Genomic DNA, 26,653 nt, shown 5'->3' on the forward strand with positions numbered 1-26,653 from the left:
TATGGATGTGAGAGTTGGACTGTGAAGAAAGCTGAGCGCCGAAGAATTGAGCTTTTGAACTATGGTGTTGGAGAAGACTCTTGAGAGTCCCTTGGACTGCAAGGAGATCCAACCAGTCCATTCTGAAGGAGATCAGCCCTGGGATTTCTTTAGAAGGAATGATGCTAAAGCTGAAACTCCAGTACTTTGGCCACCTCATGTGAAGAGTTGACTCATTGGAAAAGACCCTGATGCTGGGAGGGACTGGGGGCAGGAGGAGAAGGGGACGACAGAGGATGGGATGGCTGGATGGCATCATTGACTCGATGGACGTGAGTCTAGGTGAACTCCGGGAGTTGGTGATGGACAGGGAGGCCTGGCGTGCTGCGATTCATGGGGTCTCAAAGAGTCAGACACGACTGAGTGACTGAACTGAACTGAATAACTAAAAAAAATTTACCGTAAGACATCCAGAAAACTGAAACTGGTTAAATAGCCAATGTGGACAAATATAATCATTTAGTTTATCACTTTCTGGAACTTTTAGTATTTATACACCCACATGGGCATGTTAACATTGGCCAATGATACTTTTATCCCTTCCTCTATTTCACACCTGGTCTTTCTAAAAATGTAGAGAAAAGGCATAAGTTTCAAACTTTAAATTAGGTGACAATCCTCTAGTGTCAGCAATGGCTCTATGAAAACAGTGTCTTTGACCTCAAGGTATAGAACTCATATAACAAATTGATCAAAGGCCTCCCAGTCAAATTAGCATACCAGGGAAGGAAGGTACAAAAACACATCCATTTTGATTTTTCAGTAAATTCAAATAAATTAAGAAAAACAGTAATTCCATACAACTGACTTGCATCTGTTCTGAAATACATCATCTTTTAAAGTGGAGACCACAGGAAAAATTATTCCATCCTCATTGGAAATCCTCCTATGGAAGGTGGGAGTGGGCCAACTGCAAAGATTACAAGAGCACAGAGATTGAATCTTATTTGAATAAATTAGCTCAAACAGAGCCAGTGAAATCCATAACATCCTTTCACATAGTTGGAAAAGTCGTTGGCTTTTGCAACTGGATAACATTTCTTTTTGGGCAGGTCAATCATCCATGGAGCCACAATCCACAACATACTGTGATTTTCTGCACATCTGGTGTAAGCCTTTACATGCAAATATTAAAACCAGCCTACTTCCTTAAAATGTTTCTATATCTAAAATGAAGTAAGTAATTTTAAGAATACAGGTGGATATGCAAAATATGTTATCTAGTAGGCAAATAGACTAGCCCACATTAATTGATAAGGTACTATAATAAAAGTAGTATTTCTTTTTTGCACTCCTTTATTTCAACAACAACAACAAAGAATACAAAAAAAATAAAAACCTCAACATTGTTTGATATTATTTGTTCCCAGCAATCTCAGAAATATTCTAATATTTAGAATATCTTAGACACCGTGAGCTATGTGTGCTATGAAATAGCAGTCCATTAAATACAACATTTATCACCATGTAGTTATATCCTTTGAGTACTGTGCTGCTAATATTACACAGCAGAGACAAACTCAGCAGTCTTTACCTTCTCATATTTTCTTTCAAATTAAAAATGTGCATATTTACTTAAATATTGCACAATAGTAATACTGAAGCATCATAGGTTTGAAAGATAATGAGGACAATAAAATATATGCAATTGGTGTGCAAAATAAAAGGTATGTTTTCACTTCAAAAACACTACGGGTGAAAACATGAGTTACTGTTAAAGACAGTATGAATGAGAGATTGTTAAAATGATTTAAAAATTCTTTATTGAAGGTTAATTGCTTAACAGAATTGTATTGTTTTCTGTCAAAGCTCAACATGAATCAGCCAGGATATTTATATGTTTATTTTATAAGCAAAGTAATATTTAAAGTTAATAAAAAAGGCAAAATATATAAAGTAGCTACAGCATTCTGTATATTTACTATTAATAAAGGAAAGTGCAAGTTGATCAGTGTGTCCGACTCTTGCAACCCCACTGACTGTATAGTCCATGGAATGCTCAAGGCCAGAATATTGGAGTGGGGAGCCTTTCCCTTCTCTAGGGGATCTTCTCTACCCAGGGATTGAACCCAGGTCTCCCACATTGCAGGTGGATTTTTACCAGCTGAGCCACAGGGGAAGCCCAAGAATATTGGAGTGGGTAGCCAACCCCTTCTCCAGGGGCTCTTCTGGACCCAGGAATTGAACCAGGGTCTCCTGCATTGCAGGCAGATTCTTTACCAATTGAGCTCTCAAGGAAGCCCATTAAAAAATGAATTGACATAAAAATAATGAATGCACATAAACTTTGAAATATTTGTTGAATTGCAATCACTTTGTCCAAAGGATTTCCATGGTCTGGAAGTGAATCTAATGGTAATTTGATCTGAAGTCTACAGAGTAGTCAGAAAATATGTTGTAATTCAGTTATGTGATGTGGGAAAAAAAAAAAAAAAGAATGACCTTTGGCAATTCTAAGTTCAAATCTTGGATCTACTGAGTTCTGGGTTCATGACTTTGAATGAATTTCTCAAACCTCTTTGAGACACATTATCACCACCCATAAGACACAAATAATATACATCTCTCAGTTAAGTTGCTCAGTCATGTCCAACTCTTTGTGACCCCATGGACTACAGCACGCCAGGCTTTCCTGTCCATTACCAACTCCCAGAGCTTGCTCAAACTCGTGTCCATTGAGTCGGTGATGCCATCCAATCACCTCATCCTCTGTCGTCCCCCTTCTCTTGCCTTCAGTCTTTCCCAGCATCAGGGTTTTCCAATGAGTCAGTTTTTTGCATCACGTGGCCAGAGTACTGGAGTCTCAGCTATAGCATCAGTCCTTCCAATGAATATTCAGTGTTGATTTCCTTTAGGAGTGACTGGTTGGATCTCCTTGCACTCCAAGGGACTCTCAAGAGTCTTCTCCAACACCACAGTTCAAAAGAATCAATTCTTTGGCGCTCAGCTTTCTTCACAGTCCAACTCTCACATCCATACATGACTACTGGAAAAACTATAGCTTGACTAGATGGACTTTCATTGGCAAAGTAATATCTCTGCTTTTTAATATGCTGCTTAGGTTAGTACTAGCTTTAATTCCAAGGTCCAAGTGTCTTTTAATTTCATGGCTGCAGTCATAATCTTCAGTGATTTTGGAACCCCCCAACATAAAGTCTCTCATGTTTCCATTGTTTCCCCATCTAAATGCTGTGAAGTGATGGGACTGGATGCCATGATCTTAGTTTTTTTAATGTTGAGTTTTAAGCCAACTTTTTCACTCTCCTCTTTCACTTTCATCAACAGGCTGTTTAATTCTTCTTCGCTTTCTGCCATAAGGGTGGTTTCATCTGGATATCTGAGGTTATTGATATTTCTCCCAGAAATCTTGATTTCAGCTTTTGCCTCATCCAGCCCAGCATTTCTCATGATGTATTCTGCACATAAGTTCAATAAGCACAGTGACAATATACAGCCTTGACATACTCCTTTCCTGATTTGGAACCAGTCTGTTGTTCCATGTCCAGTTCTAACTATTACTTATTGATCTGCATACAGATTTCTCAAGAGGCAGGTCAGGTGGTCTGATATTCCAATCTCTTGAAGAATTTTCCATAGTTTTTTGTGATCCACACAGTCAAAGGCTTTGGCGTAGTTAATAATGCAGAAGTAGCTGTTTTTCTGGAACTCTCTTGCTTTTTCAATGATCCAACGGATGTTGGCAATTTGATCTCTCGTTCCTCTGTCTTTTCTAAATCCAGCTTGAACATCTGGAAGTTGAAGCCTGTTGAAGTTGAAGCCTGTACTGTTACAGCCTGGCTGGGAGAATTTTGAGCATTACTTTGCTAGCATGTGAGATGAGTGCAATTGTGAGGTAGTTTAAGCATTCTTTGGCATTGCCTTTATTTGGGATTGGAATGAAAATAAACCTTTTCCAGTCCTATGGCCACTGCTGAGTTTTCCAAATTTGCTGGCATATTGAGTGCAGCACTTTCACAGCATCATCTTTTAGGATTTGAAATAGCTCAACTGGAATTCCATCACCTCCACTAGCTTTGTTCATAGTGATGCTTCCTAAGGCCCACTTGACTTTGCATTCCAGGATGTCTGGCTCTAGGTAAGTGATAACACCATTGTGGTTATCTAGATCACAAAGGTCTTTTTCGTATAGTTCTTCTATGTATTCTTGCTACCTCTTCTTAATATCTTCTGCTTCTGTTAGGTCCATGCCATTTCTGTCCTTTATTGTGCCCGTCTTTGTAAGAAATATTCCCTTGGTATCTCTAATTTCCTTGAAGAGATCTCTAGTCTTTCCCATTCTATTGTTTTCCTCTATTTCTTTGCATTGACTGCTGAGGAAGGATTTCTTATCTCTCCTTGCTATTCTTTGGAACTCTGCATTCAAATGGGTATATCTTTCCTTTTCTCCTTTGCCTTTTGTGTCCTTTCCCAGCTATTTGTAAGGCTTTCTCAGACAGCCATTTTGCCTTTCTTTTTCTTGGGGTTGGTCTTGATCCCTGCCTTCTTTACAAAGTCACAAACCTCTGTCCATGGTTCTTCAGGCACTCTGTCTATCAAATCTACTCCCTTAAATCTATTTCTCACTTCCACTGTATAATTGTAAGGGTTTTGATTTAGGTCATACCTGAATGGTCTAGTGGTTTCCCCACTTTCTTCAATTTAAGTCTGAATTTGGCAATAAGGTGTTCATGGTCTGAGCCACAATCAGCTCCTGGTCTTGTTTTTGTTGACTGTATAGAGCTTCTCCATCTTTGGCTGCAAAGAATATAATCAATCTGATTTCAGTGTTGGCCATCTTGTGATGTCCATGTGTAGAGTCTTCTCTTGTGTTGTTGGAAGAGGGTGTTTGCTATGACCAGTGCATTCTCTTGGCCATACTGTTAGCCTTTGACCTGCTTCGTTTTGTCCTCCAAGGCCACATTTGCCTGTTACTCCAGGTGTTTCTTGACTTCCTACTTTTGCATTCCAGTCCCCTATAATGAAAAGGACATCTTTTTTTGGTGTTAGTTCTAGAAGGTCCCTTGTGGCTCAGCTGGTAAACAATCCATCTGCAATGCGGGAGACCTGGGTTCGATCCCTGGGTTGGCAAGATCCCCTGGAGAAGGGCAAGGCTACCCACTCCAGTATTCTGGCCTGGATAATTCTATGGACTGTATAGTCCATGGGGTCGCAAAGAGTCGGACACGACTGAGCGACTTTCACTTCATTTCACTAGAAGGTCTTATAGTCTTCATAGAACCATTCAACTTCAGCTTCTTCAGTATTACTGGTAGTGGCATGGACTTGGATTACTGTGATATTGAATGGTTTGGCTTGGAAACGAATAGAGATCATTCTGTCATTTTTGAGATTGCGTCCAAGTACTGCATTTCAGACTTTTCGGTTGACTATGATGGCTACTCCATTTCTTCTAAGGTATTCTTGCCCACGGTAGTAGATATAATGGTCATCGGAGTTATTCACCCATTATAGTCCATTTTAGTTCACTGATTCTTAAAATGTTGATGAACTCCCCAGCTCAGTAGGTGCCCAATATGCTACTGGAGATCAGCAGAGAAATAACTCCAGAAAAAATGAAGAGATGGAGCCAAAGCAAAAACAACACCTAGTTGTGGATGTGACTGGAGGCATTGGTTGGCGGTGGCCTGCTGCAGGGTTGGGGGCACTGAATACAGTGGTGTGTGCATGGGACCTTTTGAAGGGGGTCTCCATTGTCTTCATTACCTCCACCATAGTTTGGTCTCAGTTAAATAGCAGGGAGGGAACACAGCTCCACCCATCAACAGAAAATTGAATTAAAGATTTACTGAGCATGGCCCTGCCCATCAGAACAAGACCCAGTTTCCCTCTCAATCTCTCCCAGCAGGAAGCTTCCATATGCTTCTTATTCTTCTCCATTAGAGGGCAGACAGAATGAAAACCACAATCACAGAAAACTAACTAATCTGATCACATGGACCACAGCTGTGTCTAACTCAATGAAACTATGAGCCATTCCATGTAGGGCCACCCAAGATGGACGGGTCATAGTGGAGAGCTCTGACAAAACATGGTCCACTGGAGAAGGGAATGCAAACCACCTCAGTATTCTTGCCTTGAGAACCCCATGAATGGTATGAAAAGGCTGTTCAGGATATGTTCACTATCTAGGCTGAATATATCTCTCAGCCTAGATAATTTACAAATGGTGACAGAAAAAAAAGAATTTGTAAATATTTTTAAGACTCCAGATCAAGAGGGTGACATAGGAGATTCCTGAATTTTCCTCCTTCCACGGATGCACTGCTGAATGTATAGCTACAAACAGAGCAATTCCCTTGAAAGAAACTAGCTGAGTGACTCCACATATTGAGACAATGAGAAAATACCCACATCAAAATGAGTGGGAAAGCTTAGGTACACTTTTGCCAGGAAACCTCAACTCCCAGCCTCTTCTTGAGGAGTGAAGGCGTCTGGATTACAAATCCAGCACCCCAATGCTTAAGGCCCCCACCATAAGAATGGCTCCCCAAACACCTAGCTCTGAAAGCTAACAAGGCTTGGGTTCTTGAGTCCCAGAGGACTATAGCAAACAAAGAAGCAGTTGTTAAGTACGAGAGCACTTAGCTCTGTAGCTATCCCCTCAGGCATCACTGCAGAGGGAGCAGGCAAAAACTAGAAATCAATTATAAGAAAACAGTGTAAAATTCTAAAATATACGGTTATTTAACAACATGCTGCTGAATAATCAATACATCAAAGAATAAATCAAAAGAAATTTAGAAAAAATATCTTGAGATAAATGAGAATGGTAACACAAAATACCAAAACTTATGGCGTGCAGCAAAAGCAGTTCTAAGAGAGAAGTTTATGGTGATAAATGCTTACATTAAGAAAAAAAGAATGGTCTCAACTAAAGAACCTAAATTTAACCTCAAAAAACTAACAAGTAAAGAATGAACTAAGGCCCAACTAGTAGAAAGAAGGAAATAAAAAAGACCAAAGTGGAAAATAATAAAATAGAGATTAAAAAGACAATAGAAAAAAATCCATAAAACTAAGCTGGATTTATGAAAGATAAACAAAATTGATAAACTTTTAACTAGACTAAGTAAAAAAGAGAAAAGCCTCAATTAATACAATCAGAAGTGAATAAGGAGACATTACAACTCAAAATGTACAAGTACAAAGGAACATAAGATACTACTATAAACATTATATGCCAACAAGTTAAATTGCTTAGAAAAAAACATAACTTTCTAGAAACAAAAAACACATCAAGATAATGAAGACACAGAGAAATCTTAACAAATTACCAGTAAGGAGACGGAATCTATAATCAAAACCTCCCAACAAAGAAAAGTTCAGAATCAGATGGCTTCACTGGTGAACTGTATCAGAGAGGAAGTAATACGAATCTTTGTCAAATTTATCCAAAAAATTGAAGAGGAGGGAAGCTGTCCAAACTCATTTTTGGAGGTCAGCATTTTCCTGAACTGTGGTGTTGGAGAAGACTCTTTAAAGTCCCTTGGACTATAAGGAGATCAAACCAGTCAATCCTAAAAGAAATCAGTCCTGATTATTCATTGGAAGGAATCCAATGAGTTACAATGAATTCACTCAAAGGAGTGATGCTGAAGCTGAAACTCCAATACTTTGGCCACCTGATGTGAAGAATTGACTCATGGGAAAAGACCCTGATGCTGGGAAAGATTGAAGGCAGGAGGAGAAGGGGATGACATAGGATGACATGGTTGGATGGCATCCCTGACTCGATGGACATGAGTTTGAGCACTCTCCAGGAGTCGGTGATGGACAGGGAAGCCTAGCGTGCTGCAGTCCATAGGGTCGCAAAGTGTCAGACACAACTGAGCGACTGAACCAAACTGAATTTTCCTGATACCAAAGTCAGTAAAGAACACTAAAGAAAAGAAATTACAGGCCAATACCCTTGATGAACATTAAGGTTCAAAATATAAAATCCTCAAAAAATATAAGCAAACTGAATGCCATAATTATGTGAGATATATTCCACAGATGCAAAGGTAGTTCAACATCTGCAAATGAAAAAATGCAATAAGCCACATCAACAAAATGAAGGATAAAGATTACACAATCATCTTAATAGATGCAGACAAAGAATATGAAAAAATTCAATAGCCTTTCAAGAAAAAAACTTTCAATAAATTTGGGATAGAAGGTTTGTTGTTGTTTGGTAATTAAGTCAAGTCCGACTCTTTTTGTGACCCCATGGACTATAGCTTGCCAGGCTCCTCTGTCTATGGAGCTTCCTAGGCAAGAATACTGGAGTGTGTTGTCATTTTCTTCTCCAGGGGATCTTCCTGACCCACGGATTGAACCCACATCTCTTGCACTGCAGGCAGATTCTTTACCTCTGCGAAGGAAAGCACCATAACATAACCAAGTCCCATACATGAGAACATATAGGCTTCCTGGGCAGCTCAAATGGTACAGTATCTGCCCATGATGCGAGAGGCCTGGATTTGGGAAGATCCCCGGGAGAAGGGCATGGCAACCCACTCCAGTATTCTTGCTTGAAGAATTCCATGGACAGAGGAGCCTAGCAGGCTATAATCCATGGACTCACAAAGAATCAGACACCACTGAGTGACTAACACTTTCACTTTCATGAGAAACTCACAGCTAACATTGCACTCAATGTTGAAAAGCTGAAAACTTTTCCTCTTAGATCAGAAACAAGACTAGGATACCCAATACTGCCAAAATGTTATTCAACATAGTATTATGAGTACTGTCTAAAGCAATTAGACAAGAAAAAGAATGAGACATCTAAGTCAGAAAAGAACTGTTACTATTTGCAGATGACATGATATATATAGAAAACCCTATATATGCCACCAAAAAAACTGTTAAATGAATTCAACAAAGTTGTAGGATACAAAATCAACATAGAAAAATCAGTTATGATTCTAAATACTAACAATTAACTATCTGAAAAAAATAAAATCCCATATACAATAGCATCAAAAACAATCTGCTGCTGCTGCTAAGTTGCTTCAGTCATGTCCGACTCTGTGCGACCCCGGAGACGGCAGCCCACCAGGCTCCCCCGCCCCTGGGATTCTCCAGGCAAGAACACTAGAGTGGGTTGCCATTTCCTTCTCCAATACATGAAAGTGAAAAGTGAAAGTGAAGTCATGCAGTCGTGTCCAACTCTTAGCGACCCCATGGACTGCAGCCTACCAGCCTTCTCCATCCATGGGATTTTCCAGGCAGGAGTACTGGAGTAGGTTGCCATTGCCTTCTCCCCCAAAACGATCTACTTAGGAATAAATGTATCCAAAGAAGTGAGAGACCTATACACAAAAATCTTTAAGACACTGATAAAAGAAACTGAAGACACAAATAAATGAAAAGATATCCTAGGTTCATGGATCAGAAAGATATAATTAAAATGTCCATAACATCCAAGTGAGCTATAGATTCAATGTAATACCTATCAAAGGGCATTTTTTCACAGCAACAGAAAAAAAAAATCCTAAAATTGAAATGAAACCACAAAAGAATGCCAAATAGCCAATGTAATCTTGAGACAGAAGAATAATGTCAGAGTTATCACACTTCCTAATTTCAAGTTATATTACAAGCAATCAACTCAAGTTATATTACAAGTCATGGTACTGGCATTAAAAGCAGACATACAAGTTAACAGACAGAAGAGAGATCCCAGAAATAAACTCTTGCATATACAATTAATCTTCAGTAAAGGAGCCAGACATACTCAATGGAGAATAATCTCTTCAATAAATGGTACTGGTCAAACTGGATAGCCATATGTAAAAGAATGAAACTGTATCCCTATCAATTCAAAATTGATTAAATATTTAAATGCAAGACTTGGAATCATAAAACTCTTGGAATAAAACACAGGGGGTGAGCCCCTTGACATTGCTATTGGCCATGGTTATTTGGATTGAGAACAAAAGTGAAAACAAAAATTAAAAACAGGTGGGACTACATGAAACTAAAAAGCTTCTGCACAATAAAGATAATCATCAATAAAATGAAAAGGCAATTCATGGAATGGGAATAAATATTTACAAATCATATACCCAGTAAGCAATTAGTATCCAAAATACACAAGGGGTTCATACAACTCACTAGCAAAACACACAAAACCAAATGCCACAATTCAAATTGGGCAAAGGACCTGAATATGTATTTTCTAACACAAACAGATGGCCAATATATACATGAGAAGGTGTTCACCATCAATAATCATCAGGAAAATGCAAATCAAACCATACTGAGATATCACCTCACATACTGCTAGGATGTGTATTATCAAAAAGAGAAGAGAGAAATGCTGGTGAGGATGCTGGGGAAAGGAAACCCTTGTGCATTCTTGGTAGGAAAGTAAACTAGTACAGTCACTAAGGAAAACAGTAAGAGGTCCCTCAAGAAATGAAAAATAGACCTTTCACATGACTCAGGAATCTCCCTTCTGGGTAAATATTCAAAGGAAATGAAATCACTATTTCTTTATCTCAAAGAGACATCTGAACTTCCAATTTTACTGCATCACTGTTCACAATAGTCAAGGCTTGGAAACAGTGCAAGCATCTCTCACTTACAGATGAATGGATAAAGAAAATGTAATACACATACACACCAATACACACCCACACACACATACACACACACACACACAATGGATTATGCAATCTTAAAGGAAATCCTGTCTTTTGTGACATTATGGATGAACACAGAAGGTATTATGCTAAATGAAATAAGCTAGACAAGAAAGAAAATAAAACTTACCTAGAACCAAAAACAAGCAAATAAAATAGTTGAACTCATAGAATCACAGGGTAGAATGGTGGTTGCCGGAAGCTGGGGCTTGGGGTGGAATAGGGAATGTTTGGTAAAAGTTTGTAAACTTTTAGTAATAAGATGAATAAGGCTTGAAGATCTAAGGTATACAACAGTGAATATAACTGCTAATACTCTATTGTATAATTAAAATTTCTAAGAGAGTAGAACTTAAGTATTTTTATCCAAAAAAAGTAACTATGTGGGGTGATGAATGTATTAAATTAACTCAAGAAGGAATATCATTTGACAATGTCTGCACATTATTAAATAACTACATTATCAAATAATTATACCTATATAGGTTAGATATATGAATTATAATTTTGTATTCCAATTATACTTTAAAAAGCTGAAAAAATATTTCTAAGAAGTTTCCCTCCCTGAACTAACATAATCCTACAGAAAATATTGGGAACTTTTCTTTGAGTTAATTCTTTCTCAGTGTTTCATTGCTCATTAGCTGAGTCAATATACAGACCATTTCCTCCCATGGGTTATTTTTACATATTTACTGAGCTCTATCAATAACCTGATCGAGAGATGTACTGTATGGATTCTATAACTGGGCAAAAGTTACAGCATAAAACAGGAGGACATGTAAACTTTTCTTATCTACAGCTTGCCTTCTTCCTGTAAATTGTAAGAGCAACACTGTGTTTTCTGAGTATGTATGATGTTAAGAAAGATAAAACATATGCATGCGTACATTTCTGGTCCCTTAACCCCTGCTCTTTTATACTTTTAGTTTTTTACCTCATTTCCTAGAAGGGCATTTACACAGGCTTCTGATGCATCGCAGATGGCTGTGAGATCATGTCCTCCTTCTAGAGCCAACACCACATGTCCATCAGCCAGTGTCATCAACTGCTTCGTCAAATGGCCAAAGCCTACCATAATGCAAACAGAACATTTCAAAGTATAAATTAAAAGTCAACTGACCACTAGAACCTAATATTGATTGAGCATTTATTGTGTGTAGGTCCTTTTCTCAGTACTTCCCACGTGCTAACTCATTCAATACTCACAATAATTTGATAAAAGATCTTGGATCACAAAATCCAAGATCCTGCAGCTACGAAGTCTCACAATTAAGATTTGCACCAGTCACGTGTGCACTCTTCACTGTGCACATTACTGCCTTTCACAATGCATTCTGTGTACACCTGGATGAAAAGTGTTCGGCTAATATTAATAAGGTATGCAATTCCATTTGCTTAATATTTGTTTCTTCGTTCCATCATTTGCCTTTATTATAAAAGGAAGAAGTTTTCCATGTATCACCTCAAATTACATACCTATGACATTAGATTTTACAGGCCTTCTTTTTACTATGAAATAGCTGATGAATACAAAAATTAATATCTATGTATGACATAACAAACAAGTGGTCACTGACCTCGCAATTTAAGGAAAATATTTTTGAAGCCCCCTGCACGCAACTCTCTAATAACACAACTCCCCTTCACTGTGGGTAATCAGGACTCTGGGTTGGTGTTTATGACTCCTTTGCTTTTGATTGTTTAACCTGCTTTTCTGGAATTTTATAAAAATGGTTTTAGACTTTTGCAACATATTCTTTTCACACTTTGTGTTAGTTCATTTCTGTCGATGCCTGTAACAACAGTTTTATGCTCTCTAGTAGGCCATTTAATGAATATACTTTATTTACCCACTCTCCTGTTGACAAATATTTATGTTTTTCTGTTATTCAAAAAAAAAAAAAAAATGCCCCTATGGGACTTTCCTGGTGGTCCAGTGGTTAGGACTCTGTGACTTCTCCACCATGGGCCTCCGTTGGATCCCTGATTAGAGGAACAAGGATCCCACAAGCGACCAAAAAAAAGCCAATAAGAACATTCTTATACCAGCCTTCTGGCGCACACATGCAAGAGTGGAGTAAAACTGCTGTGACTTACAACCTGCTAAATAAAACCAGATCATTTCCAAAGGACTATGATCAATCCCCACTGTGAGAAGCAGTGTGTATCAGAATTCCTGTTTAGTTTCATCCTTGCCAACATTTGGTGTGATGGGCCGTACATGTGGGTGGCAAAGAATGGCATCTTACTGTGGTTTCATTCAGAATAAGGAGAAACCTTTCTATTTCTACCCTGAATTGAGTTTTTATTATAAACAGATGTTCAATTTAATTATTTTTACTACACCAAATGAGATGGTTTTTCTCCTACAATTTCATAGTGTTGTGAGTTACATTAATATTTCAAATATTTAGGCATCATTGAATTTATGGAATAAAGTAAGTTTGTTTATGATATATTATCATTTTTATACACACTGAATTTGACTAATGCTTTGTTTAGGATTTTTTCACTATGTTGATGAAAGAGGTTAATCAATAAATTTCTATTCTTTTACTATTTTGAATTTTATTATGGCTGGACCTTCTTTTTCTATTATTTGACCCTAGAATGTTGGGTAGAAATCTTCTGTAAACCATTTGACTCTTCTGTTTTGTCTGAGGATGACATTTATCTACTGAGAATTTTCTTAGGGATTAGGGAACTATTCTTGCTTTCAATATCTTCCCAAGTTACATTTTCCCAGAAATATGTATCTTTTGTGTTCAAATGTATTCAATAAAGTTGTTTATTACCTTATCATCATATTTTGGAACCTCAATGAGATGTAGTCATTGTTAGTAGAGCCTCAACATCTCTGAAGTTTTCTTTCATTTATTTTCTGTCTCTCTCTGTCCGACAATATGTGTATTTTTGTTGCAGATTTACCTTCCTGGCTTTTTCACTCCAGATGTATCTAGTCTGCTATTTATACTTTCATCAATATCTTCATTTCAGTGATTCGTTGTTCAATCCTAGGTGTTCTGTTGGGTTATATTTCATAACTTCTTAGTCACTTTAATCTTTCAAGTTTTTATTTCTTTAGACATAATTACTTTATATTCTAGATCTGCTATTTGAAGTCTTTATGGCTTAGTTTTACTATTTTTGTTCCTGCCTCATGATGTCTTAATTTTCCTTTGCTTTTATTTTTTTTTTTTTGAGTTGATATTCATTAGAACTTTATATATGAGAAAGCTTGGAGAACAGATTTGAATATGATATTTACCTTTGAAACCCAAGATGAGTGGGATTTTGTTTACTTCTGCTGGATGGCTGAAACATTACCAAGCAGGATAAATTTTAAATCCTCACCGAAGGGCTATTTTTCAAAATGTACAGATAATGAAAATAAGGATCCCAAAACTTGATTACAAATTGTCATAGAAAAGACATTTTTTCCCTTTTCATTCCCTTTGAAATTCTCTGTATTGACAGTTAGAGCTAAGATCAATTTGTTGTTTTGTTAGCAATGTCTCCTTTTCTCCTATTTATCCTTTTCTTTAGAGTCGGCTCTTTGACATTTCTTTCTTTATTCTGCTCTCCAATCAAAGCCCTTCCCTTTGGAGACTGAAGGCTTTGACGCCCTTTTTGAGAATACAGGAGTCTATTAATGTTCAAACTTTTGCCAACTGTATACTTTAGGATGGCCCAGAGTGGCCAACAGCTACAGTATTTGTTTGCTTTTCTTCCTCTTTTTGGAAGTCCTCCATAAATTTAAAAGAGTAGTTTTCATATTTACACGTAGGAGTATTTCAGAATATATAGTCTCTCATATTGCCAAATGTAAATCTCTTGTTCAATGTCTAAAAAATTATAACAATTCATCAATGTGCCCACTTTTAGGAACAATTAATAAAAAAGAATAAATAAAAATATTTAAAGCCATGTGTTCAATATTGTTTAATTTGCTTTAAGAACTTCCAGGGAACATAAATTTAGTTTTTAAATCAATTATATTTTTAAAATAATTAATAGATGTTTTGCTATAGGGTAACATCTAGGCTCCGCTCACAGATCCTTAAATGCTCAGCGACTCACAAGTTTCTGAGTCAACTTGTTGAAAACAAGTGGCCAAGATTTCAGAGTAGGAAGACCCTGAACTCACCTTGTCCCCTGGGCACCCTGGAATTACAACTATTACAGAGCACCTATTGAGGAGAAAGACTAGAAGGGTATCAGAGATCTTCTACAACTAAAGACATAAAGAAGGAACCACAAGGACATGGGTAGGAAGGGTAAGATGTGGTATAGTCAAGAACCATATTCCAGGGTGAGGACCACAAACACAAGGATAATCACAATTAGAGAGTTTCTCCCCAAGGAATGAGGGGTCTGAGGCCTATTACAAGCTCCCCAGTCTGGGTGTCCTACACTGGGAAGCCAAGATCCTAGAAGTCTAGCTTTAAAGGCCAGTGGGGCTTACTCTTGGGAGAGTCAAAGGGCAATGGGAAATAGACCCCAGTCTTAAGGCACACACAAAATCTCACATAATTCAGGACCCAGGGCAGAAGCCATAATTTGAAAGAAGCCTATGTCAGACCCACTTTCTGATCCTAGAGTAATAAAAGGGGAAAAAAACCCTACAAACAAGCATACACTCCCCAGCAAGACTTTCACTCAGATTTGATGGAGAGATCAAAAGCTTCACAGACAAGCATAAGCTAAAAGAGTTCAGCATAACCAAAAAAGCTTTACAAGAAATGTTAAAAGGACTTCTCTGTGAAAAAGAAAAGGTCATAACTAGAAATATGAAAATTATAAAAGGAAATATTTCATTGGTAAAGGCACATATATACAAAAGTTAGTAAATTAGCCACATATAAAGCCAGTAGGAAGGTTTAATGATCAAGGGAGTAAAATCCACATAAGTACTACTTATCCACAATAAGTAGTTAAGGGACACACAAAACAAAAAGATGTAAAATGCTATGTCAAAGACAGTAAATGTGGGAAATGAAGTTAAAATTCATAAGAGAGCAGCAACTTAATCATATTTCTGTATGTCTGCATGCTCAGTTGCTCAGTCCTGTCTGCCTGTTTGCGAACCTATGGACTGCAGCCTACCAGGCTCCTCCGTCCATGGATTTTCCAGGAAAGAATACTGGAGTGGGGTGCCATTTCCTACTCTCGGGGATCTTCCTGATGCAGGGACTGAACCCGCTGTCTCCTGCATCTCGTGCATTGGCAGACAGATTATTTACCACTGAGCCACCTGGGAAAGCCCCCATATTTATATTTAAATCACTATATATAAACCTCATGGTAACCACAAACCAAAAATCTCTAATAGATACACACACAGAAGAGAGAAAGGAACTCAAACATAATTCTAAAGATAGCTGTTTGCCTTTAAAAGGCACATGAAAACTCAATGCACTCAATAGATAAATATAGAAAAAGATATCATTTGTGGTTATCGGAGGTGGGATTTGGGGGGAAGGGGAATTACATGAAAGCAATCAAAAGGTGCATACTTCCAGTTACAAGATAAATGAGTACTATGGAAATAATGTACAGCATCATAGATCTGATTAACACTGCTGTGTGTCACATATGAAAGTTGCTAAGAGTGTAAATCCTAAGAGTTCTCATCAGAAGGAAAATACTTTTTCTATTTCTTTAATTCTGTACCTGTTGATGATGGGTGTTCACTAAACTTACTGTGATAATCATCTCATGATTTATGCAAGTCAATTTATTATGCTATACACTTATTTTTCGGGGCAGTTCTATGTTTACAGAAAATTTAAGCAAAAAGCACAGAGAGGTCCAATCCACCACCCCACCTTGCTGTGGTTTCTCCTATTAACAACATTCTGCATTAGTGTGGTGCATTTGTGACAGTTGATGAGCCAATCCTGATAACTTACATTACTGTTTACAAAAGTTCATGACCAGGCTTTTCTCTTTTTGTATAACTCTAGGGGCTCTGACAGATGCACACTGTCAGGTATCCACCATTACAACATCACACAGAATGCTTCAAGGCCCTATAAATCTCCTGTGTTCCACCTGTCATACCTCCTCTCTGCCCTGCAACAACCCCTTATCATTCTCATTTCTACAGTTTTGCTACTCATTTTTTCAATGTTATCATTAATTAAAAATTTTAGTTTCTTTTATTAACCATTCTAAAGTACAAAAGACTATATTTCACTCTCCCTCATTTAATACTTATAATATTTATAATATCAATATTTATGTATTCATGAAAACTTAAAACAATTACCTTGAATATGGAAATGCATGGTCTTCAAGCCTGCCTAGGCTGTTTTCAAGCCTGACCTTGTTCCTCTCTTAAATATTATGTTTTTTGTGTGTGAAAAGAAAGTAAGTTTTCAGAATACAGTTGGCAGAACCAAATCAAAGTCTATAAAACTGTCAAGCAATAAGACCCCAAAACCAAACTAAGTTGCTTCCATTCTGGAATAATGAAATAGTATCTTCTTAATCCTTGGAAATGCACTGAAATATTCACTCAATAAACTAGAGCTGTCCAGAATTTCAGCTCTGGTATTGCACTTGAGGTTAAGTATGAATAAGACAAATCTATTATGATAGAAGTCAAAATATTCACTTTATAATGATTGTATGTTTCTAAATACTTGGCAAAACAATTCTAAAAAGATTTAAAATTGGATGAAAATTGTTTCCAAGCATTACTGCATCCAAGCATTATTTTCCACACCTATGGGTCTCACAATGATACCAAGAAAAATCTTTTCCACAGGCCATTTAAGAATGAGGCTGACCACATTAAAATCCACCTTTTTATCCAACTGCTATGAAAAGAGCAGTAAGCTTACAGAAAATGTGTAATGCAAAGTTCTGATCCTTAATGCTTAGAAATACTCTTGGTCTAAGTCAAGGCACATAGTAAATAATTCCAGTCTGGAAGAAATATTCATAAAACTCACAGACAAATATTTCTGCTAACCATATTGTTAAATATTCTGAACAGCTTTTCCTGTAATCTAAGCCATGGCCACAGTGATAACTTTAAAAGATATAATAATAAATCAAGCAGGTATGCCAAATCTTTCCTACGGAAGGTTCCTAACAATTGAGAATTCAATTATCTAAAGTCACTGCTGAGCAGATCAAATCACATGGATTTTAAAAAGGAAGGGGGGAGGGAGAGGGAGAAAAATCTCAAATCTGATTTAAGTTCACTCTTTTCCTTTGAGAATAAAAAAAAGTCCCATAAAATACCAAATTTAGATGGGATAGTAAAAAGTGGAAGGAAAGAATGGAATGAAGCTAATCTTTGATCTCTATCCAAATTCCTCTTTCTTTTACCTACAGGGTTTATTTCCATTCACATGTTACCCATGTGATCTCTGGAGCCACAGATTGAGGCAGCTGAGCTTTGAGTTATCCTTGCACAAAACATTCAAGTGGAGTATAGAAATAAAATTTCTGAGTCCTATGCTCTCTCTTCTCATCAAAGCAAGGAATTTAAGAACAATGTTTTACTTCTGTTAACCTGAGTTCTACTGTGTCCATTGTAGAGGGATCTGAAAAGCTAAGTGTGGCTACCAGTGTCAAGGTATTACTCTTCCAGATATGTGAAAAAGAAGATTCAATGGTGTGTGTGGTTATGTGATTAGAGAATTATAGAACATAATTTTAATGGGCATAATTACAAGTTACGTTGGATAGCTTTTACTTCTGGGGCACAAAAACTCATCCTACTGGTCACAGCAAACTGAATTCGCACAGTTGAAAAATTACAGCAGAGCACAGTGCCAGGAAGGTTGTCCTCAAGGAGGTTTGAGTGTCCTGAGTATGAGGGCTCATGGGAAAGAAGCAATTAAGCAAGAAAGTCAGTCTGTATAATGTGTGCTAAGCTGAAGCAGCCACAGATATGATATGGGTATGGAACTAGGCACTCAGGGAGGAGGCTAGGGTAGCAAGATGGATGGGGTCAGGTCAGTACTAGAACTGTTATGCAGTTAACGAAAAATCCTAAAAGATGATGCTGTTAAAGTGCTGCACCCAACAGGCCAGCAAATTTGGAAAACTCAGCAGTGGCCACAGGACTGGAAAAGTTCAGTTTTCATTCCAGTCCCAAAGAAAGGCAAAGAATGCTCAAACTACTGCACAATTGCACTCATTTCACATGCTAGCAAAGTAATACTGAAAAAAATTCGCCAGGCTAGGCTTCAACAGTGAACTCCCAGATGCTCAAACTAGATTTAGAAAAGGCAGAGGAATCAGAGATCAAATTGCCAACATTCGTTGGATCATAGAAAAAGCAAGAGAATTCCAGAAAAACATCTACTTCTACTTTATTGACTATGCTAAAGCCTTTGACTGTATGGATCACAACAAATTGTGGAAAATTCTTAAAGAAATGGGAATACCAGACCACCTTACCTGCCTCCTGACAAACCCGAATACAGGTCAAGAAGCAACTGTTAGAACCGGACCTGGAAAACAGACTGGCTCCAAATTGGGAAAGGAGTACGTCAAGGCTGCATATTGTCATCCTGCTTATTTAACTTATATGCAGAGTACATCATGTGAAATGCCGGGTTAGATGAAGCAGAAGCTGGAATCAAGATTGCTGGGAGAAATATCAATAACCTCAGATATGCAAATGACACCACCCTTATGGCAGAAAGTGAAGAGGAACTAGAGAGTCTCTGGAAGTAAATGAGGAGAGTGAAAAATCTGGCTTAAAACTCAACATTCAAAAAACTAAGATCATGGCATCTGGTTCCATCACTTCATGGCAAATAGGTGGAGAAACAATGAAAACAGTGACAAACTTTATTTTCTTGGGCTCCAAAATCACTGCAGATGGTGACTACCACCATGAAATTGAAAGATGTTTGCTCTTTGGTAGTAAAGCTATGACAAACTGAGACAGCATATTAAAAAGCAGAGACATTACTTTTCCAACAAGGCCTATGTAGTAAAAGCTATGGTTTTGTCCAGTAATCATGTATGGATGTGAGAGTTGGACCATAAAGAAGGCTGAGCACCTAAGAATTGATGTTTTTGAGATGTGGTGTTGGAGAAGACTCTTGAGAGTCCCTTGGACTGCAAGGAGATCAAACCAATTAATCCTAAAGGAAATCAATCCTGAATATTCATTGGAAGGACTGATGCTGAAGCTCTAATACTTTGGCGATCTGATGTGAAGATCTGACTCATTAGAAAAGACCATGATGGTGGGAAAGATATAAGGCAGGAGGAGAAAGGGATGACAGAGGATGAGATGGTTGGATGGTATCACTGACTCAAAGGACATGAGTTTGAGCCAGTCCCAGGAGATAGAGATGGATAGGGAAATCTGGCGTGCTGCAGTCCATGGGGTTGCAAAGAGCAGGACACGAATGAGCAACTGTTTGTTTATTTATTCATTACTGAAAATAAGCCTCAGAAGTTGTCCCAACCATGTGCAGTAACTATGACAAAATATCATAAGAAATATTTTTTAAAGTGAACGTTGTTAACTTAAGCTCTTTTGAGGAAATCTTCTAGAATGGGGTGCTAACGTAGTACTACTACTGCGGTACTGCTGCTACTACGCTAAAGAATACTATATATGGCCTGTCCGCTCTAAAAAGCATTAAATTAAATTAATACAAGCAAATAAGCATCATTATAGGCACTAGAAGGAAGGTACATTGTAAAAAAAAGAAAAATTCTCTTGCTTTTGATGACTAAACAAACACACGGAACTGGTAACTCCCAAGACTGGGAGCCACTGAGGAAGAGAACTGGAAGGACAGCTTCAGTTAGAATTTTCTGCTCAGTTCCAGCTTCACTGGAAGCAAACTTACTTTTGTCACTTCTGAAAATAATATTAAATAAGTTGCAAATATGGTAGTGATGCAAATGATCAGTTTCACTTTGATTTCCTGAAATTCTGTGGGGGTGTATTTCTGCTTAAGAAGTCAAAATTGTGTCAGCATTTTTTTCTAAGTTTGGGAAACTCTTTGAAATGAGAAGTTGCTCTAGGAAAGCTCTAAGATTAAACTTTAGATAAATATTTAAACATAAAAGAACATAAAAGGATTCACCCTTTAAAATGGCATGTGTCAAGTGCTTCTCTGCAATGTTTCCCAAATAGTTCCCAGGATACTGGTAGTGCAAAAACACAACCCTTACTTTAATTTCCATTTGAAAACAACTATTTTCAAAACAAAAATGGACACATTGTTAAAAATGTGGAAAATAGAAAAAAGTCAAAGAAAATTATGTAATATATAACAAATATATGTTGCTACATATTATTATTCAATAATTAAATATAAATAAAATAATTATAATTTATACAATAATAAACCCAGTCCTATAAACCAGAGATAGCCAATCCCACTTTTGTGCAATTTCATGCTTATCATTTTCTGTACATTTAAAAAATAAAAGAGGATCACACTGTACTTTTTAAATTTATATTTATAAACATAAATATAGTAGAAAACATGTTTTGTAGACTCTACAATATCTTTTTAACATACTACTTTTCTGTTTTTAGACATTAACTTACTAGTTTTCAGCTTTATATATAAGGTTGTAAATAATATCCTCCTATATGGTAAAGCAGTCACTTATCTGATTCTAGTGTTATTATCTATTATTATTGGATGAAAAGAGGCTTGTTCTTTTGACTGTTAACTTTCCTCTTTTATTCCAGAGTATGAGATAGAACATATACTGTAAGGCACATGAAGGCACGATGGAAATGAAGTTCCTAAACTTTATAAACTTCATTTGTGTGTGTTCAGCAATGGATAACTGAAACATTCTTATAGAAGCTCAGAGAAATGAGATACTTCTAGAAAGTCTGCTTTTATTATGAAACTGAAAACATGGAATGTATCAGAACTCTTTAAGGAGGCTGACCCTGAGGGACTTCTGCTGTGGCTTGAAGAGGGACTTCTCTCTAACTTACAGTATAGTTACCATTGTTGTTTCGCCATTCTATAAAAGTCAGACTCTAGAATCAGCAACCGATGCCCAAGAAAGGTACTGGCTCATGATTCACTTGATTAAGAAAAATAATAGTGATACAAAATGATTGATTAGAAATCACTCCTACTTGTAAATCTAATTTTGCTGATGTCAGCCTCCCATTCACTACAAGTACTTTTCTATTATTTCCAATGACTGCCTGTCTGCCTGGAAAGCTTCAAGAAAAAAAAACAAACAACAACAACAAGAACAAAAAAAACAGTGACAGAGACAATCCCATCCCCATAGTGCCATTTAGCAAAGGCAGTAGAATGAGAATCAGCAGCAGTGACAGTCTCTTCAGAAATGTATGTGCGTGTTCAGTCACTAAATCTTGTCTGACTCTTTGCAACCCTGTGGACTGAATCCACCAGGCTCCTCTGTCCGTGGGATTTCCCAGGCAAGAATACTGGAGTGGGTTGCCATTTCCTCCTCCAAGGGATATTCCCGACCCAGGGATCAAATCTGCATCTCCTGCATTTCAGGAGGGTTCTTTTTTGACATCTAATATGTTACTGATTTATGTAATTTTTGTAACTCTTTCTGACATGTTAAAAACCCTCAATAACAATTTTACTCATTTTTAAACAGGTTAGTTTCATTTGATCCTGAAATAGCTGTGAAGACTTCACTGCAAATCCAGTATAGTAGGGATCCCTGGAGTCAGACACTTTTGTTCTGTTTTGATTTGCAATTTAATTTTGCATATCCACGGGCAAATTTTCCCTAGTTACATTCAGGAAAGATCAACTGAAGAATGCACATACGGTGAAGTATAATTACAAAAACTGGAGCCATTTTCCTCTCTAAACCCCTTAGTCATTAAGTTAACCATGCTTTACTTTAGGAAGATGCAGTCAAACTCAAATTGAGAGAGAAGTTTGGGTAGCATGTGGCTCTCTCATGTACTCTGAGGCTCTCGAGCAGGACTTCAAAGCAGAAGCTGATTGTTGCAGATGGGAAGAATGCTTTTCACAGAAATACCTTTTTAAGACTCATGATGTTGTAATTCATATGGTAGGCACTTGTGATTCGTTCCTGATGATGTTGGGATCATTTAACTCACAAAACCAGTGTTGCTACTATAAAATCCTTTCATCTATAGCCAAAAAAGGTTTATTTCATGCAAATGAAAAATTTTCATTAAAGAATCACCCTAATAATGGGGAAGGTATATGTTTTCTGGCCATGTTTAAAATGTAAATTTATGAACATATTTTGAAGATTCATTTCACTTTAAGATCTTTATGTATTTGATGTCCTAGGACTCTTTTCAAGGTCACTGAAACCGGAAATCACTTTTAGAAGAAATATGGAGATTATTATCATTAAATCTTTCAGTTGGCTTATTCCAAGCAGCCCTATAAATATTGCATATGTTTTAAAGAAGGCACTTTCAAGTAAAGTAAAAATCCTTTTACTGTTCTAGTCAGTGACGCTCCAGAAGGTAACTTTATATTCTCAGCACCTTTTGTAAACAAATGAATGGTTGGTTTGTATTAAACAATGTCTGAGACAGCAAAATACTCCAAAGTAGTATTTCAGAAAAATGATATTAAAAAAAATTATCTTCAGGAATTCCTGAGAATAAAATGGCAAGAGAAGTTGACTGGCATTTTGACCATCCATCCATCCATCCATAATTTATCTATCTAAAAAGCAACAAGTTATTTACTAAATGCCTACTATGTGCCACAGTTTTATATATAAATGTTAAAATACATGAACCTCAGTTTTCTCAGCTGTAAATACAACTAATGACTATTCTACCTCACAGATGTGAAATAAATAATCATAAAAAGCCACCTCAATATATGCATATATATATCTATGAACAGAACCTAGCACATAGTAGGTATTCAGTTTTTGTATTTTCAAATGAAAGAATTTAATCATAGAATTTAAGATCTAGAAATGAATTTTAAGCTTAAATATTCCAACCCCTTCTTTAAGGTTGAGGAAACTAAGACCCATAAAGATCAATTATCAAGGCAAACAGTTAACTACAGAGTTGGGATGAGAACTCTGCATTTTCCACCATTCAGCCCACTCAATAGATATTAGGACTGCTCATTTTTTTTCAGAAATGATTTCCAGTTCAAAAAGAACTTTAAAGAGAATTCCTAGACACCAAATGGCTTTTACAAATTACTGCTTTGGTGTGCTAAGTGTAAATAAACCAGAAGCATGTGAATTAAATTTCCCTTAACAAACACAAATATAAAACCATTGAGGAGAAAAAAAAATCCCTAGAAAATGCTTTTGGGTATCATAGGACCATTCCTTCCCACCCCTCAACAAAATTGTTTTTGCCAAACCCCAACTGCAATTTGATTTGCCGATCTCTAGCTTGTACTGCTGTTTTCAATAAGGCATTAAACACATGGGATCTATTCTCTCATCGATGCTCAGGCATAACTGGCCAAGTGGGATGGAACAAGAGCAGGACACACTCGTGCTAAGCAATGATGATCCCATTACAGTACTCTGCATTATTCAAATTCAACCAGTATTTACTGAGTACACACAATTAACAACAGCTAGGGAACTACATGGTTGAATAAGAGATCATTCTTGCTTCCAAAGAACTAAATTACATACAAGAGGCATATACACAGATAAATACAATTTGATATGGAGAAAGACAACTGTTATAAAACAAACACATTTTTATAAAGATTAATAGATGGAAGACATCTATCTGTTTAGAGGGAACTCATAAGATAATAGAGGACATAGTCAAACATCTGCAGTGTTACGCATTTGTATATCTTTGCTTCAGCTTCCCACTTCTGATACAGGAACAGTCTTGTCGGTTTCAGTGAAATAATATATGTAAAATGCATCTACCCAGCACTTGACACTTAAACAGTATCAATAACTATTACTTCCTCACCAGCCCATCAGCCTCTTCATGATGCAAAAGCTCTCTTAGCAATTATCCTAAATGGCATTATTCTTTTCATTCATTTGGTTTTTCTATTAGTAAACTTAGTTCTAGAGTCACTCAATTATGCTTACAGAGGATCATATATATTGAAGTTCCAGACAGCAAAATGGGGAATGGAAAAGTAAGTGTGGGGGAAAAGAATTCATATTTTGAGATAATCGTCTTTAAAATTTTTTCAAAAAATAAATCGCCAAGAATTGATACTTTGGAATCTAGCATACAGCTTGGTACATAGTAGGTGCTCAGTACATGCTATTGAAGGAATTAGTGAATGTGGAATGAATATATTCTATTAACTTTACTTAATTCCATTTCAATTACATTAGTATGGTAGGTAGAATTCACAGGACCTCCGAGAACTCTTGCTCTTGAACAGAACTCTCTCTCGGGTGTGGATAGAATCTGTGCATGTAATGTATACTCCTGTGGAATGGCAAAAAGATGTTTCAGTTGACTTTGTGTAAATCAAAAGGAAGATATCAGGCAGTGTCAGGGGAAACTGGGCTGGGGGGTCGGGGTGGCTCCAATAATCTAATCACAGAAGCCCTTGAAAAGCGGAGTTTTCTCCAGTTGGTATTATAAGAGGAAGTCAGATTTGAAGCATGAGAAGGACTTGACACAGCACTGATGGTTTGAAAACGTTAAGGGACCACAAGAGGAGAAATGTTAGTAGCTTCTAGCCAGCAAGGAAATGAAGACTTCAGCTCTACAACTGCAAGAGATTAAATAAACTCAAAAGAGGATTGTTCCTTAGAATGTCTAGAATAAAGAGCCAGCCTGGCTGGTATTTTAGTATCAGCTTTGTGAGACTGGAAGAGGGAACCCAGTTGGGTCGGTGCAGACTTGTGACCTACCAGAAAGGTGAGGTAATAAATGGATGGTGTTAGGAGTCAATAAATTCATATCCCTGAATATACTAGAGGCCCCAAATAAATCAACAGCAGAATAACAGTTCAAGAGGTAAAGTTGATAGTGTAAGGAAAGTTGGAATAGTAATGGTAACTACCACAATGAACAATTCTAAAATATTTATCCTGTGCCAGGTCCTGGGGTTCATATAGATGTTTCATGGAATCCTCACACCACGTTATGAAGTAGCTATAGAGAGTATCCAGCTCTCTAGAGGGGCAAACAAAGGGAAGTTGAGTAACTTTCCCAAAGTCATACTGGGAATAGAGTAATATATAGTAATATCAGGACTCAACTCAGGCTTTAGACTCTGAAACCTTAACCACTGACCCTACTGTTTAAAATAATTTTTCAAAAAATCTACACACATATGTTTAGTTTTCTCTATGAATAAGATGAAGTAACCAATGCATGTCATCATGTGTCCAAAGGATTCATCTGTCCTCACTATCATCCACCCATTTCCCCACAAAGTGTCAAGGGCCAGAATGCTAAGATGCATACCTTGGCAATGCCTGAACAAACTGTCTGTTAGAATAAGATTATGATGAATTCTTAGTCGTGATGAGATACTTCAAATAGAGGCAGTGCTGCTAGTTTCTCTGTTACCTTGAACCAAAGACAAAATCTATGGGTCACTTCGTTTAAAAGAACAGAAGAATCCTAGTCCTGAATGAACATGAGTTTATGTAAATCAGGTGACCTTTTCCAGGCAGAGAGATTTCTAGAACGGTGAACTCTTCTAAAGAGTCAAGGGCTCTGTATGATCACTGGCCATGTCTGACTGGACACTGCAAGGCTTCTCTAAATAATGTATCAAGTGCTGAAGGAATTATGGGAAGTGTTACATGGCTGAAAGAGTGTACAAGTTAGGAGAAGACTGCACCTGGAGATGGGCAGACATGCCAGAGGAAAACTGCATGCTCACTTGCAGAGAGCAGTGAGCTTAGCAACATAGCAGCCACCCAACTACCTGTCACTAGCTTCTCACAATTTTTAGGGTTAAATTCAAAGCCTTCAGGACACGGTCTCTCTTTCCAGTTTAATCTTCTGTCACACCCAATGTTTACTCTTCCCTTAAGTTAAATAT

General features: G+C 37.2%; 1 protein-coding gene across 7 annotated transcripts in view; it reads right to left on the minus strand.

The window, feature by feature from the left end:
* HDAC9 (histone deacetylase 9) overlaps positions 1 to 26,653 on the minus strand; it is a 1,025,726-nt gene that overhangs the window by 69,539 nt on the left and 929,534 nt on the right. For all 7 annotated transcript variants that reach the window (XM_010835593.1, XM_010835596.1, XM_010835590.1 and 4 more), the window contains one exon: positions 11,629 to 11,762. In XM_010835593.1, coding sequence (XP_010833895.1) covers positions 11,629 to 11,762 — 134 coding nt within the window. The remainder of the gene's footprint in view (positions 1 to 11,628; positions 11,763 to 26,653) is intronic.

The sequence above is a fragment of the Bison bison genome, unplaced genomic scaffold (assembly GCF_000754665.1).
Source record: "Bison bison bison isolate TAMUID 2011002044 unplaced genomic scaffold, Bison_UMD1.0 scf7180017864044, whole genome shotgun sequence".
In the NCBI taxonomy this organism is placed as follows: Eukaryota; Metazoa; Chordata; class Mammalia; order Artiodactyla; family Bovidae; genus Bison; species Bison bison.